This window comes from Leptosomus discolor, chromosome 16 (genome assembly GCF_034619465.1).
Source record: "Leptosomus discolor isolate bLepDis1 chromosome 16, bLepDis1.hap2, whole genome shotgun sequence".
Classification (NCBI taxonomy): Eukaryota; Metazoa; Chordata; class Aves; order Leptosomiformes; family Leptosomidae; genus Leptosomus; species Leptosomus discolor.
Window position 1 is genome coordinate 14519216 of NC_141406.1, and position 23499 is coordinate 14542714.

At 60.1% G+C, this 23499-nt stretch overlaps 2 protein-coding genes across 2 annotated transcripts in view; one reads left to right on the top strand and one right to left on the bottom strand.

Moving 5' to 3' along the window:
- CUX2 (cut like homeobox 2) overlaps positions 1 to 18157 on the top strand; it is a 75729-nt gene extending 57572 nt beyond the window's left edge. Inside the window, exons 3-20 of the mRNA XM_086474108.1 lie at positions 1671 to 2046; positions 6500 to 6637; positions 6832 to 6958; positions 7792 to 7868; positions 7952 to 8018; positions 8297 to 8345; positions 9097 to 9201; positions 9800 to 9991; positions 10104 to 10162; positions 10297 to 10553; positions 10801 to 11436; positions 12444 to 12545; positions 13385 to 14160; positions 14622 to 14781; positions 15359 to 15628; positions 15857 to 16045; positions 16155 to 16428; positions 17494 to 18157. Of these exons, the coding sequence (XP_086330234.1) occupies positions 1887 to 2046; positions 6500 to 6637; positions 6832 to 6958; positions 7792 to 7868; positions 7952 to 8018; positions 8297 to 8345; positions 9097 to 9201; positions 9800 to 9991; positions 10104 to 10162; positions 10297 to 10553; positions 10801 to 11436; positions 12444 to 12545; positions 13385 to 14160; positions 14622 to 14781; positions 15359 to 15628; positions 15857 to 16045; positions 16155 to 16428; positions 17494 to 18157 (4302 nt within the window). The 5' untranslated portion in view covers positions 1671 to 1886. The remainder of the gene's footprint in view (positions 1 to 1670; positions 2047 to 6499; positions 6638 to 6831; positions 6959 to 7791; positions 7869 to 7951; positions 8019 to 8296; positions 8346 to 9096; positions 9202 to 9799; positions 9992 to 10103; positions 10163 to 10296; positions 10554 to 10800; positions 11437 to 12443; positions 12546 to 13384; positions 14161 to 14621; positions 14782 to 15358; positions 15629 to 15856; positions 16046 to 16154; positions 16429 to 17493) is intronic.
- Positions 18158 to 22719: 4562 nt separating this feature from the next.
- On the bottom strand, positions 22720 to 23499 carry PHETA1 (PH domain containing endocytic trafficking adaptor 1). Its single transcript, XM_009959620.2, has one exon. The coding sequence runs from the start codon at positions 23497 to 23499 to the stop codon at positions 22720 to 22722; it is 780 nt and encodes a 259-aa protein (XP_009957922.2).

Here is a 23499-nt window from a genome sequence, read left to right on the forward strand (position 1 = left end):
ACATGTTAGGGCTGGCTCTTTGCTCTCCACCCTTTGGTCGATGCTGTCTCAGGGAAGATGAAGCTCTTTAGAGCAGCTTGAGGAGGTCCGGGCATCCCTGTCACCCCCGTGCTGATGGGTTGTGCCCGCTTCTCTCCCACGGCAAGTCCGAAGGGTGCAGGAAGGGGTAGTGGGGGTCACGCAGGGCTGATGCCACGGAGCACCTCAGCACCGCTGTGTCTCTGCATCCTCACAGACTCCTCGGAAGGGCTCCCCGTGCCACCCCAACACCACGTGCCACTAGCAATTCGCCAGGCGCGATGCTGTCCTGCTACAAATACGCAGGCAGTGCCGCTTGCCGTCTGCTTGCTGCCTCCCCCCTCTCTTCCCCGTTTTATTATTATTATTTTAAAGCACCCCGAAGCCAATCATTTTTGCAGAACGCTGAAGAAAAGCCCCCAAATTCCTCCTGCGCTGGAAATGCGGCGCTGAGAAAGTAGGTTTGTGTACGAGACGCTATAAAAAGCCCGGCTTATACAATTTTAACAATAGAAAAATGATCTTTGTGCTCCAGTGCCTGCGAGCTTGGAAGAAGAAGGCGGTTTGCTCAGGTGGCTGCTGGATTACAAATGAGCGGTTTGCTTTGGGTTTGAATGACAAGCGATCGCAATCCAGGCTGGTGGGGCGAGCTGGGAGCTCTGCTGGCACAGAGCGGGTGGGCGGAGGCAAAAGATGCTCCAGTGCAGGAGCTGCCACCGGGCTGAGGTGCAAAGTTTGGACTTTGTTTGATAATTCGCCCATCGGTGGCTTAAGAGTGGTTTAATTGACTAGTCTGCTGTTGGTAATAGTGTGTCTGCCAGCACCGAATGCTGGGTGGGCACCTCTTCCTCCCAGTGATGTGGGCGCCCAGTTTGGATCAAACTGGGCATTTTCCAGCTGGGAATGGGTCACCTCCATCCCCAGTTCCTGTGCCGGGGGTGACAGGGACACAGAGGTCCCTACGTCCCACAGGCATCCCATCCCACCCACTGCAGGTAGGGCTGGATGCACAGAGGTAGCAAGGGGACCCTCAGCAAACAAAGTGCGCCGGAGCCCGGTGGGCAGCAGCCCCCCCGCCCTGAGGTGTCGGCGTGCCTTGAAAAATTAAGGGGAGTAAATGATTCATGCTCATAAATGTTGGATGGGAGCGCGCGGCAGATTAATATGTTGTTCGGTTATGAGCGAGGCAGCATGCCGACTCCCCACCGCCCAGCCGGCGCGAGCCTCACCGGCACCCCGGCAGCCGAGGGGCACGGGGCCGTGAGGAAGAGGAGATGTCCTGGTCCTGGCGCCAGCATCGCTTCTGCCCGCAGCATCGTACCGGGAGGGCGGCTGGGGCGGGCTGCGTGCCGGCTCCGGCCCGGCAAGCACAACAACAGCCAGGCTTCTTTATTTCTTATTTAAACGCCGACATTAAATTATAATTTTCATTTACTCAGAGCGCATCAATGATTTAGGGCGACGTGACATGGCAGCGGCGCGAGGAGTTTAGCCAAAGGCAGCGAGCGGCTGCACGGGGCGTGGAGCAGGCACAGAGCCGTGCTGGGGGGCACCCGTGTGCCGGTCATGGGTGACACCGGTCCTGGTGGCTTGACAGAGCCAGTTCCCTCCTCCGAGCCCGTCTCTGACGCCCTTTTTCCATCTCCCCGCAGGTGATTGCACTTAGTAAGAGAAACAAGGAGGCTGAGACGGCTTTCCTGAGCGTTTACAAGCAGTTAATCGAAGCTCCAGGTAAGCAACGCGGTGGCGACCTGGCTGCCTAACGAGTCGCGTGCTGGCCCCGGTGCCGAGAGGAGCCAGCGAGGACCGCGGCAGCGCTGCCGTCCCCGTCCCCGCTGCCGGCTGGCGTCACCGACCTCCGCTCGCGCATGGTGCTCTGGAGATACCAGCCGAAGAGAGGAGTGGAAACAGCTTTTGCCATCGCTGTGTTTCAGCCCCTGAGCCAAATGCATCTTGACATTAGGAAAGGAATACATTTGCTCAGCCCTTGTAATAACACTGCGGCTATCCCCAGTTGTCTTTTCGACGGTAAGTTAAGCGAAACGACCAAGCGCCGCCTCGCAGCACGGCTCCTGGCACCGGCCGTGGCTCGGGGATGGCTTTCCCCCTTTCACCGCTGTGCCGGGGCGTACCCGCCGTCCGGGGTGCCGCGTAAAGTCGTGGGAGGGGGAAACTGAGGCACGGGGCAGCCCTGAGGCTTGTGTTGGCAGAGTCGGTGCTAGGGCCAGGTAAGGGGCTGGGACCCCCTCTTCCCGCTCCTCGCTGTGGGTTCTGCTGTGCTCTGAGCTGGGGAGGGGGGGGGGTCGGCTGTGCCGGGCATGGCGGCACGGAGCATCCCCCGGCACGGCGAGGCTGGAGAGCTGCAAACGGCTGAAGATGCGCAGAAGGGCTCCTGCAGGGCCGCTAATTCATTTTCCAGACATTTAGGAATAACAAAATGTTTTAATGATTTCTTAGGGGAATTAGGGAGACATATTTTTGTCCTCATTAAATTTTCTCCTGTGCTACAAGAACCAAATGTCAGCTCGGTTTCCAGAACCCAGTTATCTTCCCTCCCCACCTCCCCGCGCTCACCCGCTGTGCTCCTCATGCTCGCACATGTGTGCACATGCGTGCACATGGATGCACACACGTGCACGCACACGCACACCCCGAAACTGCGCCCCTAAGGTCTCTGCACCCCTCCTTCTCCCCTCTCTCTGCTCTCCTGCAGCATCCATCTCTTGCTCCCCTCTCCCCTCCTGCTCCCCAAATCCTCCCGCCCATCATTTTGTCCCCGTCTGTTACATGTCCGTGTGTCTCTCGACAGGCGAACTCTTTGTGGAATACTTTACAAGCGCCACATAAGTCCTGATTCGACATTTTTTGCTTTGAATGGCTGCTGTCAACACAAATCTCTGGCAGAGACTGTAACGGAGCCTGATTGCTCAGCAAGTATTTTGATAAGTGAGCTGGCTGTGTGTCTGTAATTACGGGAGAAAACCGTAAATCTTTTGGATATTGTTCACACAGATGTGGCGTGAAGGGAAGGGGGGGAAGCAGTAAAATGTGTTAAAAGCATAATTAATGTCATTGTTGTTGGGGATGATTTGATTTAAGGCTGACTTCGGCTCGTGGAGGGATTCGGAGGGTGCCGGTGGATGTGTCTGAGCAGGTTGGGATGGGGTGACGGAGGAGGTGCCACCCCGGTGGGAGGGGTGACAGCACCGCAGACGTGCCGTGGATGCACCACAGATGCACCGTGGGTGCCCCGTGCTCCTCTTGGAGCTGGGCAGCAGCACGGAGCGGCTGTCACCCTTCAGCCCCCGGCACAGAGACCTCCACCGAAGGCTAGGTCAAGTGGCTGGGCCCTGGCCCTGGGGACCAGCAGGTGCTCCCTGGAGCTGTGTGTGCTCAGGAGAAGGTGACGAGCACCCAGGACCCATCCCGCCATCACACCGGTGCCTTGAGCTGCTGCAGTGGCCGTGCAGGAGCTGCACGGGGCTGTGGTGGGGGTGTCTGGGAGTGGGATTGCTGGTGGTCCAGACCCCCTCCAGCACAGGGAAGGGCCCCTGGCTCCACTACCCCATGCTGAGACTGGGAACACCAGGAGGGACCCCTGCCCACCACCCCCATCCCTGCTGCAGCACTGCCAGTGCCACTAAAGGACAGCCAATAACGCCAGCTAGTGGCAGCACTTATTTTTTTTATATATATATATAAAAAAAAATATATATGTGTGCATATATATAGTGGGTGAGCGTATGGAGTGGCAGATGAGCGTGCCTGGGCAGCAGGTTCTGCTTTGCGGCAGGGACTCGCCGTTCCCCACGTGAGCTGGCTGCGCCGTCGGTGGAAGCTGCCGCGGGCGGATGTGGTGCCGGAGCCTGCGGCACCCCCGAGTCCTGGTTTTGGCACATGCCTCTCTCGCGTCACCCATCACCCGGCCGTGCTGCCGGTGAGTCACTGCCGCGGCGGGGCTCGCAGCTGCATGGCTGCGGCGTCAGCGCCGTCTTCTCTACCCTGTCCCAAGTGGGGCCGGGACCCACGGAGGAAGGGACTGTCCCCTGCGCTGTGGGCAGTGTCCCAAGCCCTCCCGCATGGCTCAGAGTGTGACGGCGTGTGACGTCCGCGGTGTCTTGGCGTGAGGAGGCGACGTGCTCGGTTTCGGGTGCTCCCTCTCTCCAGCCCTGCAGCAGGAGGGTTTGTTCGCCGGCAGCACCACGGCACAGGCATGGCGTGAGCGTGGTGCGAGCACGGCGCAAGCGTGGCGTGAGCGTGGCACGAGCTTGGTGCCCGGTCCCAGCAGCCCCTTGGTGCATCCGAACCCCTCGCAGGCACGAGGATGGCGCTTTCCCGACGGATGGCCAGCGTGGTGTTAGCACAATGTCATTCACCCAGCCAGGCGTTTTGCATCAGCGCTGCCCCAGCTGACGGAGGAAGCGGAGCCGAAGCACCGCTCCCTCTTTTCCCTTCTAAAAGCTCCGCTCCCAACTGCTTCATCCTGGGATGTCGGCTCCAAACGGAGAGCAGCGCGCTGGGGGATCGCCCCGGCTGTATTTCAGCAGCAGGGCTGCGTCTCATGGCAGGGAAAACACTGACCCGAGGAAAATCCCCAGAGCTTTATCGCTCGAGCTGGTTTCTTCCATGTTATTTCTCATCACGGAGGCGAGAGGAGTTGCTGGTGCAGATCGGAGGGGTCCAGCCCCGGCGTTTATCCCCACAGAGGTAGCTCACAGGCTGGCACGGAGCCCCTGGGGCCGGGGGAGCACGTGGGGGACCCCCAGTGCCTGCAGCCTGTGAGCTGGGGCCTTGAAGCGCGGGGTTTAATTAGCCGTATCGTTATCTCAGCTCATGTACTTACGGGTGTTATTAATGGCTCTGAGAGCACCCAGTCCGGTGCGGGGCCGTGCCGTATCGCCGCGACCCCCTTCAGTGGCACACTCCCACATCCTTGGATGGGCAACCAGCCTGGAGGGTGCTGAGCCAAAGGATGCCGAGCTGAAGGATGCCATGAGCAGCCCAGGAGAGTCCCAGCTGGAGCCAAGTCCCCGTTTCAGTGGCAAAGCTGGCAGCGTGCCGGCAGGGCTCAGCACCCACCTCTGGATGCATCCCCGTGGCCAGGATCTGGGCACAAACCATTTATCCCGGTGTGTCCGCGGGGTCTCTGTGATGTCCAGCACAAGGAAGGGGGAATGATCCCTGTGGAGGAGGATGCTCCGGGGGCTTTCGGCGTTAGCACGCGGGGTCCAACAGTCGTTGGTCCTGTGGGGAAGCCACATAGCGGGTGCTGCGGTGGAGCCCTGCACCCCATGGCAGCAATGCTGTGGGATGGGAGGGCAGCGGTGGGTCAGGGCAACCCCCAAAAACCCCGTCTTGGGGCACACATGTCTTGGCTTCGCTCATTCGCAAGGAGCATCCGTGCTGGGCACTTGCCGCAAGGATCACAGGGCAAATCCGGCATCTTTTGAGCAGGTTCACCCCAAAGACACCCGGTGCTGCGGTTGGACTGTGCTGGCACAGCCCCAGACCACCCTGAATGCCATGGTGTGGCCACGGTGGTGCCGGGCCCCCTTCCTCCTGCACCGCTGCCATCTCAGCCAGGGACTCACTGAGCAGAAGAGCTGCTCTGCATCACATTCTGAGCAGAGGCAGCCAGTTGTTTGATTTTTTTTTTTTCCATCACCGTTATTATTTTTCACCCTTGGATGCCTGCCACGTGTCCGTGCCGTACAGTAGCGCGCCCAGCTCCGTCCCACTTCCTTGTTTGTCTAACTTTTTGACCCTGGAGAATTCAAATCTATTTTCTTTCCTCTTCTTTTCTAAAAAAAAAAAAACCCAAACCTATATTAACCTGGCTCAATAGGAGGCATTTTCTTGAACTTATTAAAAAATCCAGACTTGTAAATTAATTTGTTCGTGTTGTACAATGGCAGTGCAGATGGACTCATTAGCATGCACACAACAAATAATTATAGATGAATTTTTAGCTGGCCTGCTTAATGGGCTTGCTGGGTTAATTATGTCAATGTATAATTACATCAGCCCTGGGAGACATAATGGCACACCCTGCTGAGCAGACACTAGCTAATGATGGTGTAATGCTGACAGAGGGAAGACGGACGGCTCTGAATGCACCTGCTTACCTCGGCACAAACCGCCATTGTCTGCACCCAAACGGGCCAGCGCTGGCGGCACCGGGGCCACCGGTGCTGCGGGTGCCACCGACTCACTCAGGGAGGAGGTGATGCCCCCACGCAGCCCTGGTGGTCCCTAAGGGTTGGTGATGGAAAGTGTGGGACCAAGGAGCGACCCCGTGGCACCCAGTAGCACGGGAGGGCACCTGCTCTGGTTTAAAGTGGGGTGCGGAGGGTGGCTGCCCTGGGGTGGGTGGTGAGGAGGGTGGGCAGCGGGTCCCTGGGGAGGTGGGAGAGGGCTGATGGTGGGCGAGGGCTGATGGTGGGCATCCCTGCCGCTCACTGCTGCGTCCCGTGTCCCACAGACCCTGCTCCTGTGCTGGAGGCTGCCCGGAGCCTGGAGGACCGGCTGCAGCAGCTCCAGCGCCTCGAGCCCGAACCTCCCCCCCTGAAGGACCTCAGCTGCCCCTGGAAGAAGCACGCGGAGCTCGTCGGCACCAAAGGTACCCCCCAGTGCTGGCCACCCCATCAGACAAGGGTGACAGTGGTGGTCCCTGGATGGGTCCCCCGACGTGCATCCAAGCATCCCTGGGATGCAGGGGGTGTCTCAAGGCCAGGACTTGTCCCCTGGCCCGTGGTCCCTGGCAGCCACCGCTGCTGTCCCCTACACAGCTGTGTGAAATGTGTCCCCCCACAGAGCGCAGAGAGGGGACATCACCGGCAGCCGGGCTTGTGGCAGCGGCCGAGCCCCCGCTCTCCGGCATCGACAGCAAAGCACTGTGCCCAGAAACCTTGCTGCAGAGAAATGAGGCAGAAAAGCAAAAGTACGTGAGTACCGGGGACGGGGTCACTCCGGGGTGGTGCAGGAACGTGTCGCTCTGTCCCTACTCCCGCATGGGGGTGTCTGTCCGTCCTTCCCTCTCCTCCTTCCCTTTTCACCTCCCTTGCTGCCCGGGTGGAGAGTGGACGCACCCTGTCCAGAAGCCTGGTACAAAGTCTCAGGTGCTTTGAGCATCCGTCTGTCTGTCCATCCCCGATCCCAGGTGGTTTTTGGGCAGTGGCGGGCGCAGGCAGAGCCGGGGCAGGTCTCTCCTGCCGGCCCCTCGCACATCTCCCTGGCACGTGGCTTCGCTCGGGCCAGTGGGTTAAATGCAGGTCGGTGGATGAACCTCATTAAATGGCCTTTTAATTTGGAGGCTCCCAGCTTTCTCAGTGCCTTCATTGTTATTCCTTAACACGCTGCACCGGGAAACAAATGAGGAATCTTTAAACCCTAAATTGCAGATCTCTGCGAGTAAGTTCCTGGCAAGTGCAGGCTATAAATAATGCAGAATAACTTTTCCCTGATTGCTTCCCCCCTCCTCCAATTAATTACAGGTGGGGGTGGGCTGCCATTCCCCCCATCAGAGGGGCTGCAGCCACAGGGATCAGGGCTGTTTTCAGCCCAAAGTCAGTTTTTTTACTCCCAGGGCTATAAACCCCTTAGCATCACGGGATAACACGGCTTGAACACGTCTTGGCATCCACCAGTGGGTCTTTCCCTGGTGTCACCGAGCGATGGGGTAGAGGAGGGGACGCAGCAAGGGTGTCTCGGGGGGCTCTGCGGTCGGCATGGCCGCGGTGCCACCGGCCCGTCGCTGATGCCCGTCTCTCGCAGGGGGCTGCAGGAAGCACAGGTCACTTTGGCCGCTCGGCTCGGGGAGGCAGAGGAGAAGATCAAAGTGCTCCACGCAGGTAGGGGGGCTGGGGCAGGGGCCACCAGCCACAGGGCGTCAAGCCCCCTACCCCACGGCTCACCTTCATCTTCCTCTTCCCAGCACTGAAGGCCACCCAGACGGAGCTGCTGGAGCTGCGGTGTAAATACGACGAGGAAGCTGCGTCCAAGTAAGTTGTTGGTGGTGCTCGGTTGTGTGCGGAGGCTGTTGGCGTGCCCAAGGCTGAGCTGAGCCGCCTGTGGCATTGCAGCAGCGCCGGGACGTGCCCGTGGTGCTGCTGAATGTCTGGAGGAGCTGAGATACTTTAAGCGACCCCAGCAGCATCCCGAGTTGCAGGGGGTCCCTGCCTGTGCCCTCGGCCGCAGTGCAGGCAGGAGCCCTCACCAGCCACGGAGGGCTGTGTCCGAGCCTCCGTGCTGCCTGACGCCTCCTGCTTTCTTGTCACAGGGCAGACGAAGTAGCCATGATCATGACAAACCTCGAAAAAGCCAACCAGGTGAGCTGGGAGGTGACTTTCCAGCCAGTGCAGGGCACGTACCCTGCTCCCCCTCTGCTGTGCTCGGCTGTGGCCCCCCCAGGGCTGATGGGGTTCGCCCCGCAAAGCCCAGGTCCTGCACCCACCGCAGCACCCTGAGCATCCGCGTGACCCAGGTGCCTGTCCCCGAAAATGGTAAGGGGTGGCCATGCTCCAGGACTGGGAAGTGGGGCCACGGTAGCTTCTCCAAACCAGCCCAGTGGGACCCCCATGTTGGGGGTCACTGGTGTGTTTAGGTTTCTGCCAGGCTCCATTTTAGCTGCTGGAGCCAGCATTTGTCACCTCCAGCCTCTCCTGGGTGTTTTAGGGCACGACCCGCACCAGCCTGGTGTTGGTTTCTGGTGTAATTACTTCTGGTCCTATCCATTCCTATTCCTGAGGTTTATTTAATTCTGAAAATGTAGGTATAAATAAATGTGCTTGAATAATATAAGAGGCTTAAAGAGCAATTTGCATGTAAATACAGCCTTTTGGGTGGAAAAAGGCAGTGTCCTGGAGGTCGGCTGCAGCCAGTGCCCAGGGATTGGGACTGGGAACCGCGTTAGGATGTGGAGAGACGAAATACATTGCGAGGAGCTTGTGGTGACACTGCTGGGAGCTGGATGCTCGGGAGAGGCATGGGTTGGTGCAGATCCTGGGGTCCCGCTCTGCCCTGTGTGGGATGGGACGAGCTGCGGGTGCCCGGCCTGACGAGCTTTCTGCTCTCTTGCAGCGAGCGGAGGCGGCGCAGAGGGAGGTGGAGAGCTTGCGGGAGCAGCTGGCAGCCGTCAACAGCTCCCTTCGCCTGGCCTGCTGCTCCCCACCGGGTTCTGCAGGGGTGAGGGCACCCCTCGGGGCTGGCAGGACCCCCTCGGGGCTGGCAGGACCCCCTCGGAGCTGGCAGCACCCCATCACGGCCAAGAGCATCTGCCATAGCCAGGAGCATCCCATTGCACTTGGGAGCACCCCATCATAGCTGGGACTACCCCACCATAGCTAGGGGCACCCCATAGCAGCCAGCAGCACCCTGGCATTTTCAGGAGCATCCCATTGCGCTTAGGAGCACCCCATTCCATTCAGGAGCACCCGTTTGCATTCGGAAGCACCCACCATGTTTGGGGACAAACCTATAATGCCTGTGACCGAGGCGTTTTTCCACCATGGGGTGGTAGTGTTGGCCATGTCCTACCTGCAGCCTCGGCCTCCTATGGGGAGGGGGATGTGCACACCCCTAGCACCGAGCAGACATACCTGGGAGACCTGTAAGAGCAGAGGAAAGGTCTGTCCCTGCCCGTGGCTGCGTCACCCAGGGACCCCGTCCCACAGGGCTGAGTCCTGGGCTCGCCTGCACCCTGCAGGGACACGTCTGATGGGAAGGGTGGCCCTTGTCCTTGCACTGGGCGGCTGGGAGCTGACGGTGTCCCCTCTCCCGGCAGGACAAAGTGAACTATTCCATGTGCTCAGGGTCGAGGCTGGAGGTGGCTCTGGCTGCCAAGGACCGGGAGATTCTGCGGCTCCTGAAGGATGTCCAGCACCTCCAGAGCTCGCTGCAGGAGCTGGAGGAGTCCTCTGCCAACCAGATCGCCGAGCTGGAGGGACAGCTGGCCGCCAAGAACGAAGCCATCGAGGTGCGCCCACAGGGGCTGAGGTCTTGCTGGGGTGGGGGGTGGGGCGTGGGTCCGGCCGTGCCGAGTGTGCACCGGGAGCCGGCTGCAAGGACTGCCCTGCTCTGCTCCGCAGAAGCTGGAGGAGAAGCTGCAGGCACAGGCGGACTACGAGGAGATCAAAACGGAGCTGAGGTATGGCTCGACCGGCATCCGTACCTGGTGCCTGCCTGTCCCCTGGCCAGCCGGGTGCTGCCGGCACCCACGGCACACTTGATGGCAGGGAAAAGCCATGCCCACCGAGTCACTCCCCCTTGTCTCCCTCCCAGCATCCTGAAGGCGATGAAGGTGGCCTCCGCCAGCTGCAGCCTGCCCCAGGCAAGTGCTGCGGTGCCGGCCGACGTGCTCGCCGGGCTGGGGCGCGGGTGCCAGCTCTGCCGCTGGTGGCCCCGCCACCCTTTCCCATCTCGGCTTGGCTCCTTGCAGAGCATAACGAAGGCGGAGGAGGCCCTGCTGCTGGGGAAGGAGGCTTTCTACCCCTCCCAGAAGTACCTGTTGGAGAAGCCCAGCCTCCTGGCCAGCACTGGTAGGGTTGACAGGTCCCATGGCATCCCCGGTCCCACCAGGAGCATCCCTGGGAATATGGGTGGCAGGGCCAGATCCTGCCCCGACTGTGGGAAGGAGCTCAGAGCCAGCAGTGGGGCAGGGGGGAGGAGAGGCGGTGGGATGCCACCCAGGGAAACGGAGGCAGGAGATGCTTCGCTGTGGGGCTATGCCGGGGCTGCTGGCTGGGGGGACTCTAGTGCGTCTCCCTCTCTCTCGTTCATCTCTAGAGGAGGATCACTCCGAAGACGAGTCGGGAAAGGATTCGCTGGGCATGGAGCAGCCATACCCATCCCCCCAGCACGCCCCGGCGGATGAACCTACTTCCCCTGCTCCCCTCCCGCCTCCTCTCGGCCCTGGCGCAGCCCCTGACGGCCCCCGGACTTTCTCGCTGTCCCCTTTCCCGGGGGGCGAACGGCTTTCAGGGGACCCCAAGACCCCCCACGTCCTGCCGCCCACCTACAAGAGCGAGAATGCCGGGGGGGGGCCGCCCTTCCCCTCCACCTTCTTTGGGGCCAAAAGCGGCACTGTGCCCCCCGGCACCACGCCGGCCACCAGCGCCACCAGCCCGCCTGGTGAGCCGTCCGAGGGCAGTGCCGGCAGCTCTGCCGAGGAGGAGCAGCTGGATACGGCCGAAATCGCCTTCCAGGTGAAGGAGCAGCTGCTGAAGCACAACATCGGGCAGCGGGTCTTCGGGCATTACGTGCTGGGGCTGTCCCAGGGCTCCGTCAGCGAGATCCTGGCCCGGCCCAAGCCCTGGCGCAAGCTGACGGTGAAGGGCAAGGAGCCGTTCATCAAGATGAAGCAGTTCCTCTCCGATGAGCAGAATGTGCTGGCCCTGAGGACTATCCAGGTGCGCCAGAGAGGTGAGTGGTTGGGGTGGCCCCGGCCAACGCGTTCTGCCCCGGGATGCTGCAAGTGGTGCCGTGGGATCCCCTCCCCGATGCACCCAAGTTCACCCCAGCAGCACCCCGGGGTGCCCCATGCCGTGGCAGGGATGCCTGCCAGCCCACGATGTGCTGGCAAGACAGGGCAGGGACACACACGGAGTCACCAGTGGCAGTCAGGGATTGTCCCTGGTGGTCCCCCCAACTTGCTGTGGGGCAAGGCGGAGCCAGCCGCCGGGTGGGATGGAGCCCTGGCAAATGGTGGCCATTAACAACAGCACATTGCTGTGGAAGCTGCATCCCTGGACGTGCTTTACTCATTTATTCTGACAAGTGCCATTTAATTATTCATTAGGCTGTTTCATAGGGTATGAATCAATGTGCTCGGGAATATTTCGTTAATATGATGAAGCCTTAATGCTGCGGGACCTCGACGCGGTGTCGGCACCGCCGTGAAATGGTAACGCCCAGCTCCGAGGATGGCGGCTCCTGGCCCCATCTCAGTGTGGCAGCAGTGGCAGCCGGTCACTCAGGTCCCCACGGTGGCACAGGGACTGGGTGATGCAGGTCCGTGGTCCACGCGTCTGCCAGCGTTTCAACCCAGAGGGCTCCGATTTATCCCCTGGCCCCGATCCAGCATTAACCCTTGACCTGCACAGCCAGGAGGGCGCAGTGCCAGGGATGGGAAATGTGGTCCCCGTGCCCGCGTCTCTGCTCAGCACCCTGCCTGCTGGTGGGGAGTGGGTGCCCTTGGATGGGGCGAGCAAGGTGGCTGGGAGATGTTATGCTGGAGGCAAGACCTGGCAGCCAGGGCTACCGGGGCTCCCCGTGCTGTGGCTAGCAACTAATTGGGAGTGACATTTCTCTTAAAACCAGCATTCCTAAAAATAACTGTACATGAGGAGCAGTAAATACTTCCTGACATACAAGTGGAGCTTGTAAAACCAGTGCCGGTGACAAAGCTGTTATCCTGCCTCTTTGATCAGGTAGCATCACGCCGCGGATCAGGACGCCGGAGACCGGCTCTGATGACGCCATCAAAAGCATCCTGGAGCAGGCGAAGAAGGAGATCGAGTCACAGAAGGGAGGTAGGTGCTGGTATGTGGGTGGCCCCAGGGGTGCAGCACCCAGAGGGGTGCCGGTGGCTGGGTGCTGCATGGCTGTGTGTCCCACGGCACACCGAAACACCTGCAAAACCAACAGCATCCGGCACAGGGGTCTCTGCCTCCCCTAGGAAGTGTTAACCGGTCCCTGCCAAGCCCGGCACTCGCGGCACAGTCCTGGGCAGGGTAGCACTGGATGCTCGGCACCAGGCTAACCCTGCGGCTGGGGCAAAATGGGCTTTATTTGGCATTTCTCCTGCTGACATCTGTAGAGATTTGGGGCATGGTGGGAAGAAATGTTCATAAATGCTGTTAGGGACGGAAGAGTCCCCAGGCAGCGGTGTTTGTACCTGGGCTTTCAGAAACTTTGGATCTACCCTTTCCTCCCCGCCTGCCCCAAACCAGATGATTAAATGAGGATGCACGATCCATCTGGCACGAGGAATCATTAAAGCAGCTGCGCTCGCAGTCAATTACAAGAAATGAAATACATTAAAACAGGTAGTCTGCTGAGAAAGCAGAATCCCAGAGAATTAAATTAGACAGGAATGGTGGAAAAACAGACAGGGAAAACAAACATGTTTGTCTATTGCCGTCGTTGGTAATGGGATTTATTTTGCAATCGTCAAAAAAGAAGCTCACTTTGAGACGGGGGTGTCGCAGCTTTTACTTTGTGGGTCCTTCTGATCCGCGCCCGCTCGATGGAGAGCCCTCCAGATCAGATCCGGATAAAATCCCCTTTCTCCTGCATTTTGAATGATGACGACCTGGTAAAGCGATGCGTGCTGTGCCTCGGAGCTCCTCTCACCCCCTTTTCTTTGCAGGCGAACCCAAAACGCCGTTGGCGTCGCAGGCGGTGGCCAACGGGGCGGGCAGCAGCAGCTCGGAGGACGCCATCAAGAGCATCCTGGAGCAGGCGCGGCGGGAGATGCAGGCGCAGCAGCAGGCGCTGCTGGAGATGGAGTCGGGGAGCAGCGGGCGCCCCGGGGACACGCCGCCGGCCGAGCGCTCCACGCTGGCCACCGTCAACCAGAACGTTGTCCCGACGTACGTCAAGCAGGAGGAGGGGAGCGGGGCCAGCCCTGGCCCCCCACAGACGCCCCTGGCCGTCCTCTCGCCTGCCGCCTTTGTCCAGAGCATCATCCGGAAGGTGAAGTCGGAGATCGGCGACGCCGGCTCCTACTTCGACCAGCACTGGGCATCGGAGCGGAGCCTGCTCAGCCGACCCTACACCTCCGTCTCACCTTCGCTTTCCTCCTCCTCCTCGAGCTACTCCAGCATGGCCAACGGCCGGGGCTGGCCACGGGGCGAGCCCGGCGAGGGTGGTGCAAACGAGGATGAGCTGCCGCCGGCGGACGATGAGTCCCACCGGCTGACAGAGATGAAGGTGGAGGGAGCCGGTGTGGAGCCAGCGGCCGGCGGTCGTCTCTCCTACTACCCCGCCTACGTGCCGCGGACCCTGAAACCCACCGTGCCGCCGCTGACGCCGGAGCAGTACGAGATGTACATGTACAGGGAGGTGGACACGCTGGAGCTGACCCGGCAGGTCAAGGAGAAGTTGGCCAAGAACGGCATCTGCCAGAGGATCTTCGGAGAGAAGGTACCAGCCTGGAGAAGGGGGGTCTGGTGTCACCTCTAGTCCATGACCCAGAGCCTGGGGCTCATTGGTGGCCTCTGCCAGCTCCTTCCAGGGTCCCTGCTCTCCCTGGTGTGTTTTCCCTTGGAGGATGCTGAATCCTCAGGGTCTGACCCAACCCCAAGCGGTCTCCCAGTGGCACCACCAACGGGTTGGTGGCTCTTCCCACCATGATTGCTCTGTCCCCTCCACAGAGCCCTGCGGGGACCATCCTCTCAGCTCCCTGGCTATCCCAGGGGGACCCACCATGGTCCCAGCACCCATGGCTGTGGCCAAGGGATTCGGACATGCCATGCGGCCGTGAGCGTGGCGGCAGGTGGCAGCCTCCTTCCCCTCCCTCGACGCGGGGACGGAGGGCAGGCGGCAGCCTGGTGCCAAGGGGAGCACACCCTGGTCCTGGTGGGTGACACCTGCGTGGTGCCTAGGTGCTGGGGCTGTCCCAGGGCAGCGTGAGCGACATGCTGTCGCGGCCCAAGCCGTGGAGCAAGCTGACGCAGAAGGGTCGGGAGCCCTTCATCCGCATGCAGCTCTGGCTGACGGACCAGCTGGGCCAAGGCATCAGCCAGCAACAGACCCCCTCCCAAGGTAAGTGTTGCCACTGTCCCTGCAGTCCCCATGTGCCATCAGAGCCCCTGGTGCTTCTGCATCCGTCCCACGCATCCCAGCGCAGGGCAAGTTTGTCCTGCCTCCACCCCAGCGCCGAGGAAAGCTGCCTCTGCCACCCCCAGCACCCCCACCCGCACCCCAATCCTGGGAAGCCCCTTTTATCCCCCTCTCCTCTGATGCATCGAACTCGTTTTGAACCCCCTTAGTTAGTTGCTTAAACAATTTAGGGCTGTAATACAGATCCTCAAATGTTGTCAGAGACGGGTTTTGAAAGTCATCTGGTTTAAAAAAAAAAAAAAACAACAAAAATCTTTGGCTTTGTGCCTGGAGTAAAGTAGTAACTGGGGTTTTTTTATATCAGTGGTGTTTTCTCTCTTTAATTATCCCACTGGCACCTCCCACTTTGCTATAGCTGCCAGAGACACTCGGTTGGCATCCCCTTTCTCCGGAGGGCAGAGCTGCAGCATCCCCAAAATAACTTTCCTGCCCCTGCTGGGTCCCTGCCACTCTCCCCTCCCTCCATTCCCACTGACCCCTCTGCCCCGGTGTCACGCAGCCAGCCCGGCGGAGCCCCAGCCGTCCCCCTCGCCACCCCCCAGCCCCACCGAGCATGAGAAGGGCTGCCAGGAGCCCCTCACCCTGGCCTTGGAGAGCAGCAAAGAAAACCAGCAGCCCGAGAGCCGGTCGACGCCTGCGCTGGGTGGGAAGACGTACCCCAACAGCCAGGGACCTGTGGGCATCCAGGAGATCGTCGCCATGTCCCCTGAGCTGGACACCTACTCCATCACCAAGAAGGTCAAGGAGGTCTTGACGGACAACAATTTAGGTGCGGACCCTCTCTCCGCCCGGGTTTTCGGGAGCTGCTGGTGAGGCTGCATGGATGCATCACCCCGATTCCCATAGCTGCAGACCCCCCCCTGTGGTTCGCTAAGGGTGCTCGAGGGGATCCCAGCATGCTGGGGAGGAAATGGGGTGCACCCGCTCCATAGGGGGACTGTAGCGCCCGCCCCGCTGCTCTGCCCCGCTCTAACCACCTCTGCTTCTCCTCCGCCAGGCCAGCGGCTGTTCGGGGAGAGCATCCTGGGCCTGACGCAGGGCTCGGTGTCCGATCTCCTCTCCAGGCCCAAGCCATGGCACAAGCTGAGCCTGAAGGGGAGGGAGCCCTTCGTCCGCATGCAGCTCTGGCTCAATGACCCCCACAACGTGGAGAAGCTGCGCGACATGAAGAAGCTGGAGAAGAAAGGTGAGGGTCAGAGGGATGCAGCCCCAGCAGGTCTGGGGTGCCAGCTGAGCTGGGGGGCTCCCCAGGCCAGGGGGGCGAGCGGCACGCAGCTGGGTCTCCTCTCCTGCAGCCTACCTGAAACGTCGGTATGGGCTGATGAGCACCGGCTCAGACAGCGAGTCCCCCAGCGCCCGCTCCGAGTGTGCCAGCCCCAGCCTGCAGCCGCAGGACCTCAGCCTCCTCCAGATCAAGAAGCCACGGGTGGTGCTGGCCCCAGAGGAGAAGGAAGCCCTAAAGAAAGCCTACCAGCTGGAGCCTTACCCCTCCCAGCAGACTATCGAGCTGCTCTCCTTCCAGCTCAACCTCAAGACCAACACTGTCATCAACTGGTTCCACAACTACAGGTATGGGCGCTCCTGGGCTTCAGGTGGCTGATGGTGTTGTGCCACCAAGGTGGTGTCACTGTTCCTCTTCCAGCCTTCCCAATCCCTCTTGCCTAGAGGGGGAGGTGCAGACCCACGCGTGGTCGCTGGAGGTCCCCAGGTACAGGATTGCAGCCAAAATGCGGCATGTGCCCTGGCTGTCAGGTGGTCAAGAGGTGCTGACCACATTGACCGAGTCATGTTGAGCATCGAAAGAGGTTATTGTCCTCATGTCCACCTGCTCACCGGCATGGGACACCATTTGCCACGGAGTGGGATCTCCGTGATGGGTGGAGGAAAGCCTTATGGAGGCTCCTGGAGCACAGGATCCAACCCCACAGCAGCCCGGCCCTGGGGAGCAGCACAGGCTTCATCCTCAGGCTGTGTTGCAGGTGGTCACATGGCTCCTGAATCCTCCCCAGACCCACACCAGGAGCTGCCCACTCTCTGAGTCAACGGCCCAGGTGATGGGTCGTGCCCCCACCCCTGTATAAACCAGTATAAAAAGACATATAAGTGCTTGTGTCGAGTCCGCAGAGCCTCCGACTGCCTCCAGCTCCTCCTGGGCAGCGTAAAGTTGATGGTCAATATTTATGGCAGCTGGCTGAGGTTTCTTGCATGGAGCCGTTGCATGGGAGAGCTTGAAAAATCAGGCTTTTTGGTGAAATATTGACTAATGGGGTTTTTAAACCTGTGACCTTTCCCCTTGCATTGTCCCAGGAAAGCCCCCCCTGCTCTCAGTAAACACAACTGCCCTAAAATAAACCTTTCAAAAATGTTGTGCATACAACAACAACAACAAAAATAAAGGTAGTGGAAAACACTTGCAAAACTGGGTTAGTTTGGCTGGAAACAGCCCAAAATGTTGCAAAATCCATTCCATGTGTTCAAGTAGCCGTGATTTTCCCCCAAAAAAAACCTTTTAAAGGCCGACAAGGTGAGGTTTTGCATCTCAAGTGATGTCATCACCTTTTTTTCTGGCCGGAGATGCTCTTTCAAGATGTGACGGTTGGTGGTCACTGACTCTCTGCGGTTGTCCCCCGGCAGGTCACGGATGCGCCGGGAGATGCTGGTGGAGGGCACGCAGGACAACGACACGGACCCGGAGCAGAGCGGTGGGACAGCCATCCCTGGGCGCCGGGCCCCCCACAGCCCCGATTCGGATGCCGAGGACCGTAAACCTGTGTTTGGGGGGGGCGAGCACCCCTGTGCTGCTGCCCCCGTGAAGGTGAAGGAGGAGCAGGGGGAGGCGGGCGGCTGGGGCCGCCGGCGGGACTCACGCAGCCCGGCCGGGGCGGCCGAGGGGACCGGACCTCCCCAGGAGGAGCGGGGGGCAGCCCCCCACGCCACCACCCCTAGTGCCAGCAGCCTCCCGCGGCGGGGGGGCCGTGCCGGTGCTGCCGCCGTGGGACCCCCACCGCCGCCGCCACCACACCCCGACAGCTCCCAGTCCTCCGCGGGGTCATCCCGTTGCAGCTTGGAGGTCTCCCCGACATCGCCCTCGGCGGCCTCCTCGCCTGGCCTCGCCGGTTCGGCCTCACCAGGACCATCCTCTGCCGGGCCGGTCTCACCGGCGCTGCCACCGGCTCCCGGCCCCCGGCTCAGCACCAGCGTCCAGCGGCGCCACGAGAAGATGGCCAACCTCAACAACATCATCCACCGCCTGGAGCGGGCTGCCAACCGCGAGGAGGCCCTCGAGTGGGAGTTCTGAGCACCCCCTCCGGCGCCCTAAATATATATATACACCCCCACATTATATATATATATTTTGTTAAATGCAGCGCACACCGAGAGGCGACAGGCGGCCGGCGCCATGGAAGGGAGCGCCCGTGGAAAGGGGGGGGCCCCCTACTACGAAGCCACCACCCGCCCCCCCCCCCCCCCCCCCCCCCCCGGCTTTGTTTTAAATGTGAAAAACTGGGAACAATTTTAGAAAAGAAAAGAAAAAAAAATATTTATAGACCTCTTTTAGATATTTTAATAAAAGGATACTTTGGAATTTATTAACAGCTTAAGCTGCTTTGATATTAAAGATAGCTATAAAATCAAGATGATGTAGCAGTCGTGTCATTAAATGTACACTGAAGTCTTGTAGTTTGCCACTGGATGAGATTAAAAAAAAAAAACAAACCAACAAACAAAAAAAACCCCCCACAGAAAAGACTTACTGAGCAAAGCCATCAAGAAGCACTATGAGACTGACCAAATTTAATAAACTTTTGCCGAGCGGTTTCCACCTCTGTCTATAAGACACTGCATCGCTTCTGCCCCAGCCAGAGACTGCGTCATAGTCCCTGAAGACTCTAAAGCGAAAACCTTGATGCCATCGAGTATGTATTTAGTTCTGGTGGTTTATGTTTTTTGAAACCTTTGTAACACAGAATGTCCCGTGCGGTTGTATATGTTGTAGAAATGTCTGCAATAGCCTTCTGGAACAAGATGTAGCATGGTCTGAACGCCGTCCCTCGCGCTTCCTCCAGCCGGCAACCGGTGGCAGCCCCGATACAGCACGGTGCGGCTCCTGCCAGCTCCCAAAGGAAGAAAAAAAAATGAATGGAAAAGCGAAGGAAGGAACCTGTGCCTGCTGTTTTGGGAGCGAGATGGGAAGAGGTGCCCGGGTGTGATGCTTGGCGATGGCTCCGGCTCGCTGGGGATGGACATCCATGGGATCCCGCTTCCCTGCGCTCTGCCCTCATCCGTTTGGGGAAGAAAAAAGAGAGGGAGCCTGGGAGCTTTGCCCCTGGGGCACCGGTGCTTGGGGACAAGCACCCAAAAATCATGAGCCGCCTGCTCGCAGGGTGGGGACAAACCCTGCTCAGGGCTGCTCCCAGCATCACAGCCAGCTCTTGTGGCTGAAGCACTTTTTTTTTTAGGGAGAGCACCCGGGCGGGAGGAGCATCCCCTCGCTGCGGCCGTGTCCCCAGGCAGTGGCTGCCGGTGAAGCCGGGGTGAGCCCTGGGGTGTTGCGCCAGGCTCCTGCCTGAATTGGGTGAAGCACCATCAAGCTTTGGCTTTCCAGGGCTGACCCCGTGCAAAGGCGCAGGAGCTCAGCGGTGGCACCATCCTGGCGTGCTCCTCGCCGCCTCCCTGACCCCACCGCCGCCAGCCGGCCTCTGCTAACGAAATGCCTTGAAACGACACAGGGTGGCCCGTGCTGGGCTGCTCTGCCCTGTCCCCTCCCTGCAAGGCACCAGCCATCACCCACCAAGGCCACCGCTGTCGGGAGGGCTCCCCTGCCAAGCTCCGAGGCTATGCATTGACTGATTTTCCACTGTCTACATTTTTATCAGAATAGAAGGTATTTTTATATTTGGGTGGTAGTCGATGAGCGACGCTAACAGCGGCTCTGTGAAGGCATGGCTCTCCTTGCCCGCCTACCCTGCCCCAGCGAGCCCCAGCTTGCCCACGGCCACTCTTTTCCCTGCCACCGCGCTGCAGAAGGTCGAGGCGCAACCATTGACTGCTCTTCTCCGTTGTGCGCCAGCGGGAGCTTTAGTGGAACGGGATTCGAGGAAGCACTTAGGATAGTCTTGGACATGGCAATCCTGTTGTATTAAAGCTAGCGGGACATACCGGTCACGTTTTTGTTAGGCTCATGTACTGTACTTCAAAAGTTTCTATGAGATCGATGAACTTTGTTTAACAATTTTGGAAGGAACAAGTTCTGTAAAGAGCCACTAAATACAGAAGTTGGATACGACTCTGGCCTTGGGGTGGTTTTTGTCCAGAGGCAGACAGCGTGGGAGCTCCTCTCGCCTTCACCCGGTGCCTGGGTTGATGTTGGCTCCCTTGGAAGTCACAGTCTCGCTTTGGGTTTGTGGCAAGAGCTCTCACTGCCATAAACGTCTCCCAGCGCTTGGGGAGAAAAAAAAATGAGGGTGTTAAATGGCGTTAGTCCATCTCAGAGTGCAATCCTGCCCCGTGGAAGTCCTGTGCGCATCCCTGGTGCAGGTTTGCTCCTGCCCCCAGGGTAACTCGGCATCCTCCGGCGTGAGGTTTGGCTCAGCGTTGCCGGATGGCACTGCATCCCAGCTTGGCTCTTCTTCAGCCATCACCAGGCTAGTTTGCAGCCTCTGACACGAAGCGGGGGTGTTTGCATTTAATGAATTAATAAAACCATATGTTGCATATCTGTTTAAGCTTGTTTGTCGGCTAACATGTTGGGAAGGATTTATTTTTCATGAATATCTGAACGTCTGGAGAAGCTGGGCTGGCTGCCATGGAAACCAGAACCTTCCTCTGCAGCTGACCGAAGGGGCCACGTTACCCGTCTGGATGCTGCGGGTGTTGCTGCACCCCGGCTGCCCTCGGCGGTACCGCTCCAAATGCCGAAACACATATCAGGGTGCCATGCCTGGCCAGGAGCAGGGCTACACGCTCGGCAGTGCTCTGGGTGAGCAAGTGACCCTGGCTGGCTTCATGCCTCAGTTTCCCGAAAAGGCATCCCCCCCCCAACCTGCTGCAAGACCCCAGGTTAGCAAGAAGCTGGAGATGTTCACGCAGGTGGGATGTCACAAGGTCATGCTGGCCGTTTCCACAAGGGCAGGGTCACCGGCCCCAGCAAGGGGACAGACGTTTTGTCCCTAGCTAAGACCCCTTGGCAGAGGGGTGGGAACATCCCACTGAGGGCACAGCACCACCCAACCAGGGGCACCCAAACCTGGGTGGCATCACACAGTGCTGCCTGTGACCCAGGGTTTGGAGGGATGGCTGTAACACCCCATCGAGCCTGTAACACAATGGGGCACCTGGTGCCATTTCAACTGATGAAACTGTGGGAAGGTTGTGCTCCCAGTCAGTCTCCCAGCTCTTTTCCAGTGCTCAACCCCCCCATGTTGGCCACCTGTGCCTGGCTGTTCAAGCCACCACAGAGGGCAGAACACTGCTGTTCCTGCTGTGGGACAGCCCTGGTGCTATGTGTCCTGATGTCCCCAGGTTGGCACCATCCCATCCCATCCCATCCCATCCCATCCCATCCCATCCCATCCCATCCCATCCCTGCAAGCAGACATGGGGCTCCAGGGCACTGCAAGCCCCTGGCACTGGCTGTGTCCCACTCAGGTGACACAGTCCCTGCCCAGTCCCACGGACACAGTGGGGACAGGAAGGGGATTAAAATGGAGGATTAATTCCCACTGAGGGTCCCCTCCCCAGGGGCTTAGAGGTGCAAATGAGAACCAAGGCCAGGAGGGAATTTCTAAAACAACTTTTATTGTGCCTGTCCCAAGGGGGCAAAGGGAGCCGGAGCCACCCAGCCCAAATCTGGGGCACCCTGACTGTTCCCCCCAGGCCCCACCTCCGGGCCAGCCACTTTAGCGCCAATATAATCCATTGGGGAAATAAAAGAGAAACACCGGCATGAGACACCGGCTTCGCGCTGGTTTGGCACATGAATCACTCGACACCCTCTGCTGCTGACACATACGTTCCCGTTTGCTGCCGCAAGCGACTCTTCCCCTTAGCGAGCTGGCCTGGGGATGATGCCCTGCCCCAAAATATCTGCCCAGCAAGGTGGTGCCCGCAGCCACCGTGTTCCCCTCGGGTCTCCCCCCTGCATGGGTTCACCGGCCAGGCTGCAAGCAGCAATCGCCCCATGCAAAACACCCAGGGACGGGTGTCACCAGCTGCCATTAAGGAAGGGGCTGCGCTCGCTGATATTTTCATTTTCAAACCACATCCTGCTGGAGCAGAGGGATCCGGCAGAGCTCAGCCGACCTCAGCCGGTTGCTTGTGCTCGGCAGGGAAGGGAAGGCGGTAGCAGGCTCCCCAGCTGTGAAACACCCAGGCAGGGGTGAGGTGGGTGAGATCCCACCAAAACCCTTCTCCAAAAGCATTGTCAGTGCATGATCCCGCCGCAAGAGCAGACCCAGTGCAGTTGTCCGTTCCCAGGAGGCATCAGCCAGCAAGTGGTTCGTAGCTCCTTTGAGCTGGGTGGCCCACCCTGCACCCACGCTTCGGCACGGCCGGAGGGGCGCACCCCTGCAGGGAGCACCTGCTCCCTGGCACGAGATGCCCAAGAGCCCAGCAGCCCTGAGAGCCCAGGGGTTTCACGCCTGACTGGTGGCACGCTGAGCCCAGCTGCCACCAGTGCCGGGCTGGCGTTTCACCAGCAGCACTGGTGTCCCTTGGTGCTGGGCACTCATTGGCACCATCAGCAGGTGTCCATCACTGCCGCTGCACATCCCAGGGTGAGGAGGGAATCAAGGCGGCACCAAGGGTGATCACCTCCTCCCTGCCATGGGTCCTGGGGGGTCCCCAAGTCTTGGTCACCTCTCAGGGCCGGGGGCCACTCCGCCTCTCCAGCCAGTCCTGCCGCAGCTGGGCCACCTCCCGGCCATATCGCTCGTGGAGCTGGCAGAAGGTGGACGGGCTCTCCGCCGCAGCCCCCCCGGTGCTGCCTGCCTCGCTGCTCGATGCCCGCCTGCGCGGTGGCAGTGGCGGTGGCCGCGGGTTCCCCTCGCCATCATGCCCACCGCAGCCAGAGGTGTCAGGCGGCCGGTCCGCTCCCTGTGCATTGTTCCACACCGCACAGCCGTTCTCCTTCGGCAGGATGGCCGGCAGAGCCGGCACCCGCTCCGGCAACTGCTCTGGCCCCGAGGACTTTGGCTTCCAGGAGCTGGGCGACCCCCGGCAGCCCCCACATCCACCAGCCGGCCCCCAGCGCATCTCCTCCAGCTGCTTCTCCAGCTCCCTCACCACCAGGCGCATGTAGTCGAAGCTGGCGCGCGAGAGCGACTTCACCCATGACTCCATGGCGGCCTGGCTCTCGGCCGCCAGCACGTAGGTGCGAGACTTGGCACCGCCGAAGCGGATGGCGAAGGCGAATTCCTCGGCCGAATCGCAGAGCTCCACGGTGCAACCCTCCAGCACAATGACACCCACCGGCTCCCGGCTCTCCCGCTCCTCGAAGTAGAAGAGCATGTTGCCCTTCAGCACGAACCAGCGGCGATGGTATGCCGTGTGCCGCTCGCCGCGCTTGTAGAGAAAGCCGGCGTTGTCGGCAGGGGAGTCGCAGGTGGCATAAAAGGCCAGGCTCCGCTCGTTCAGCTTCAT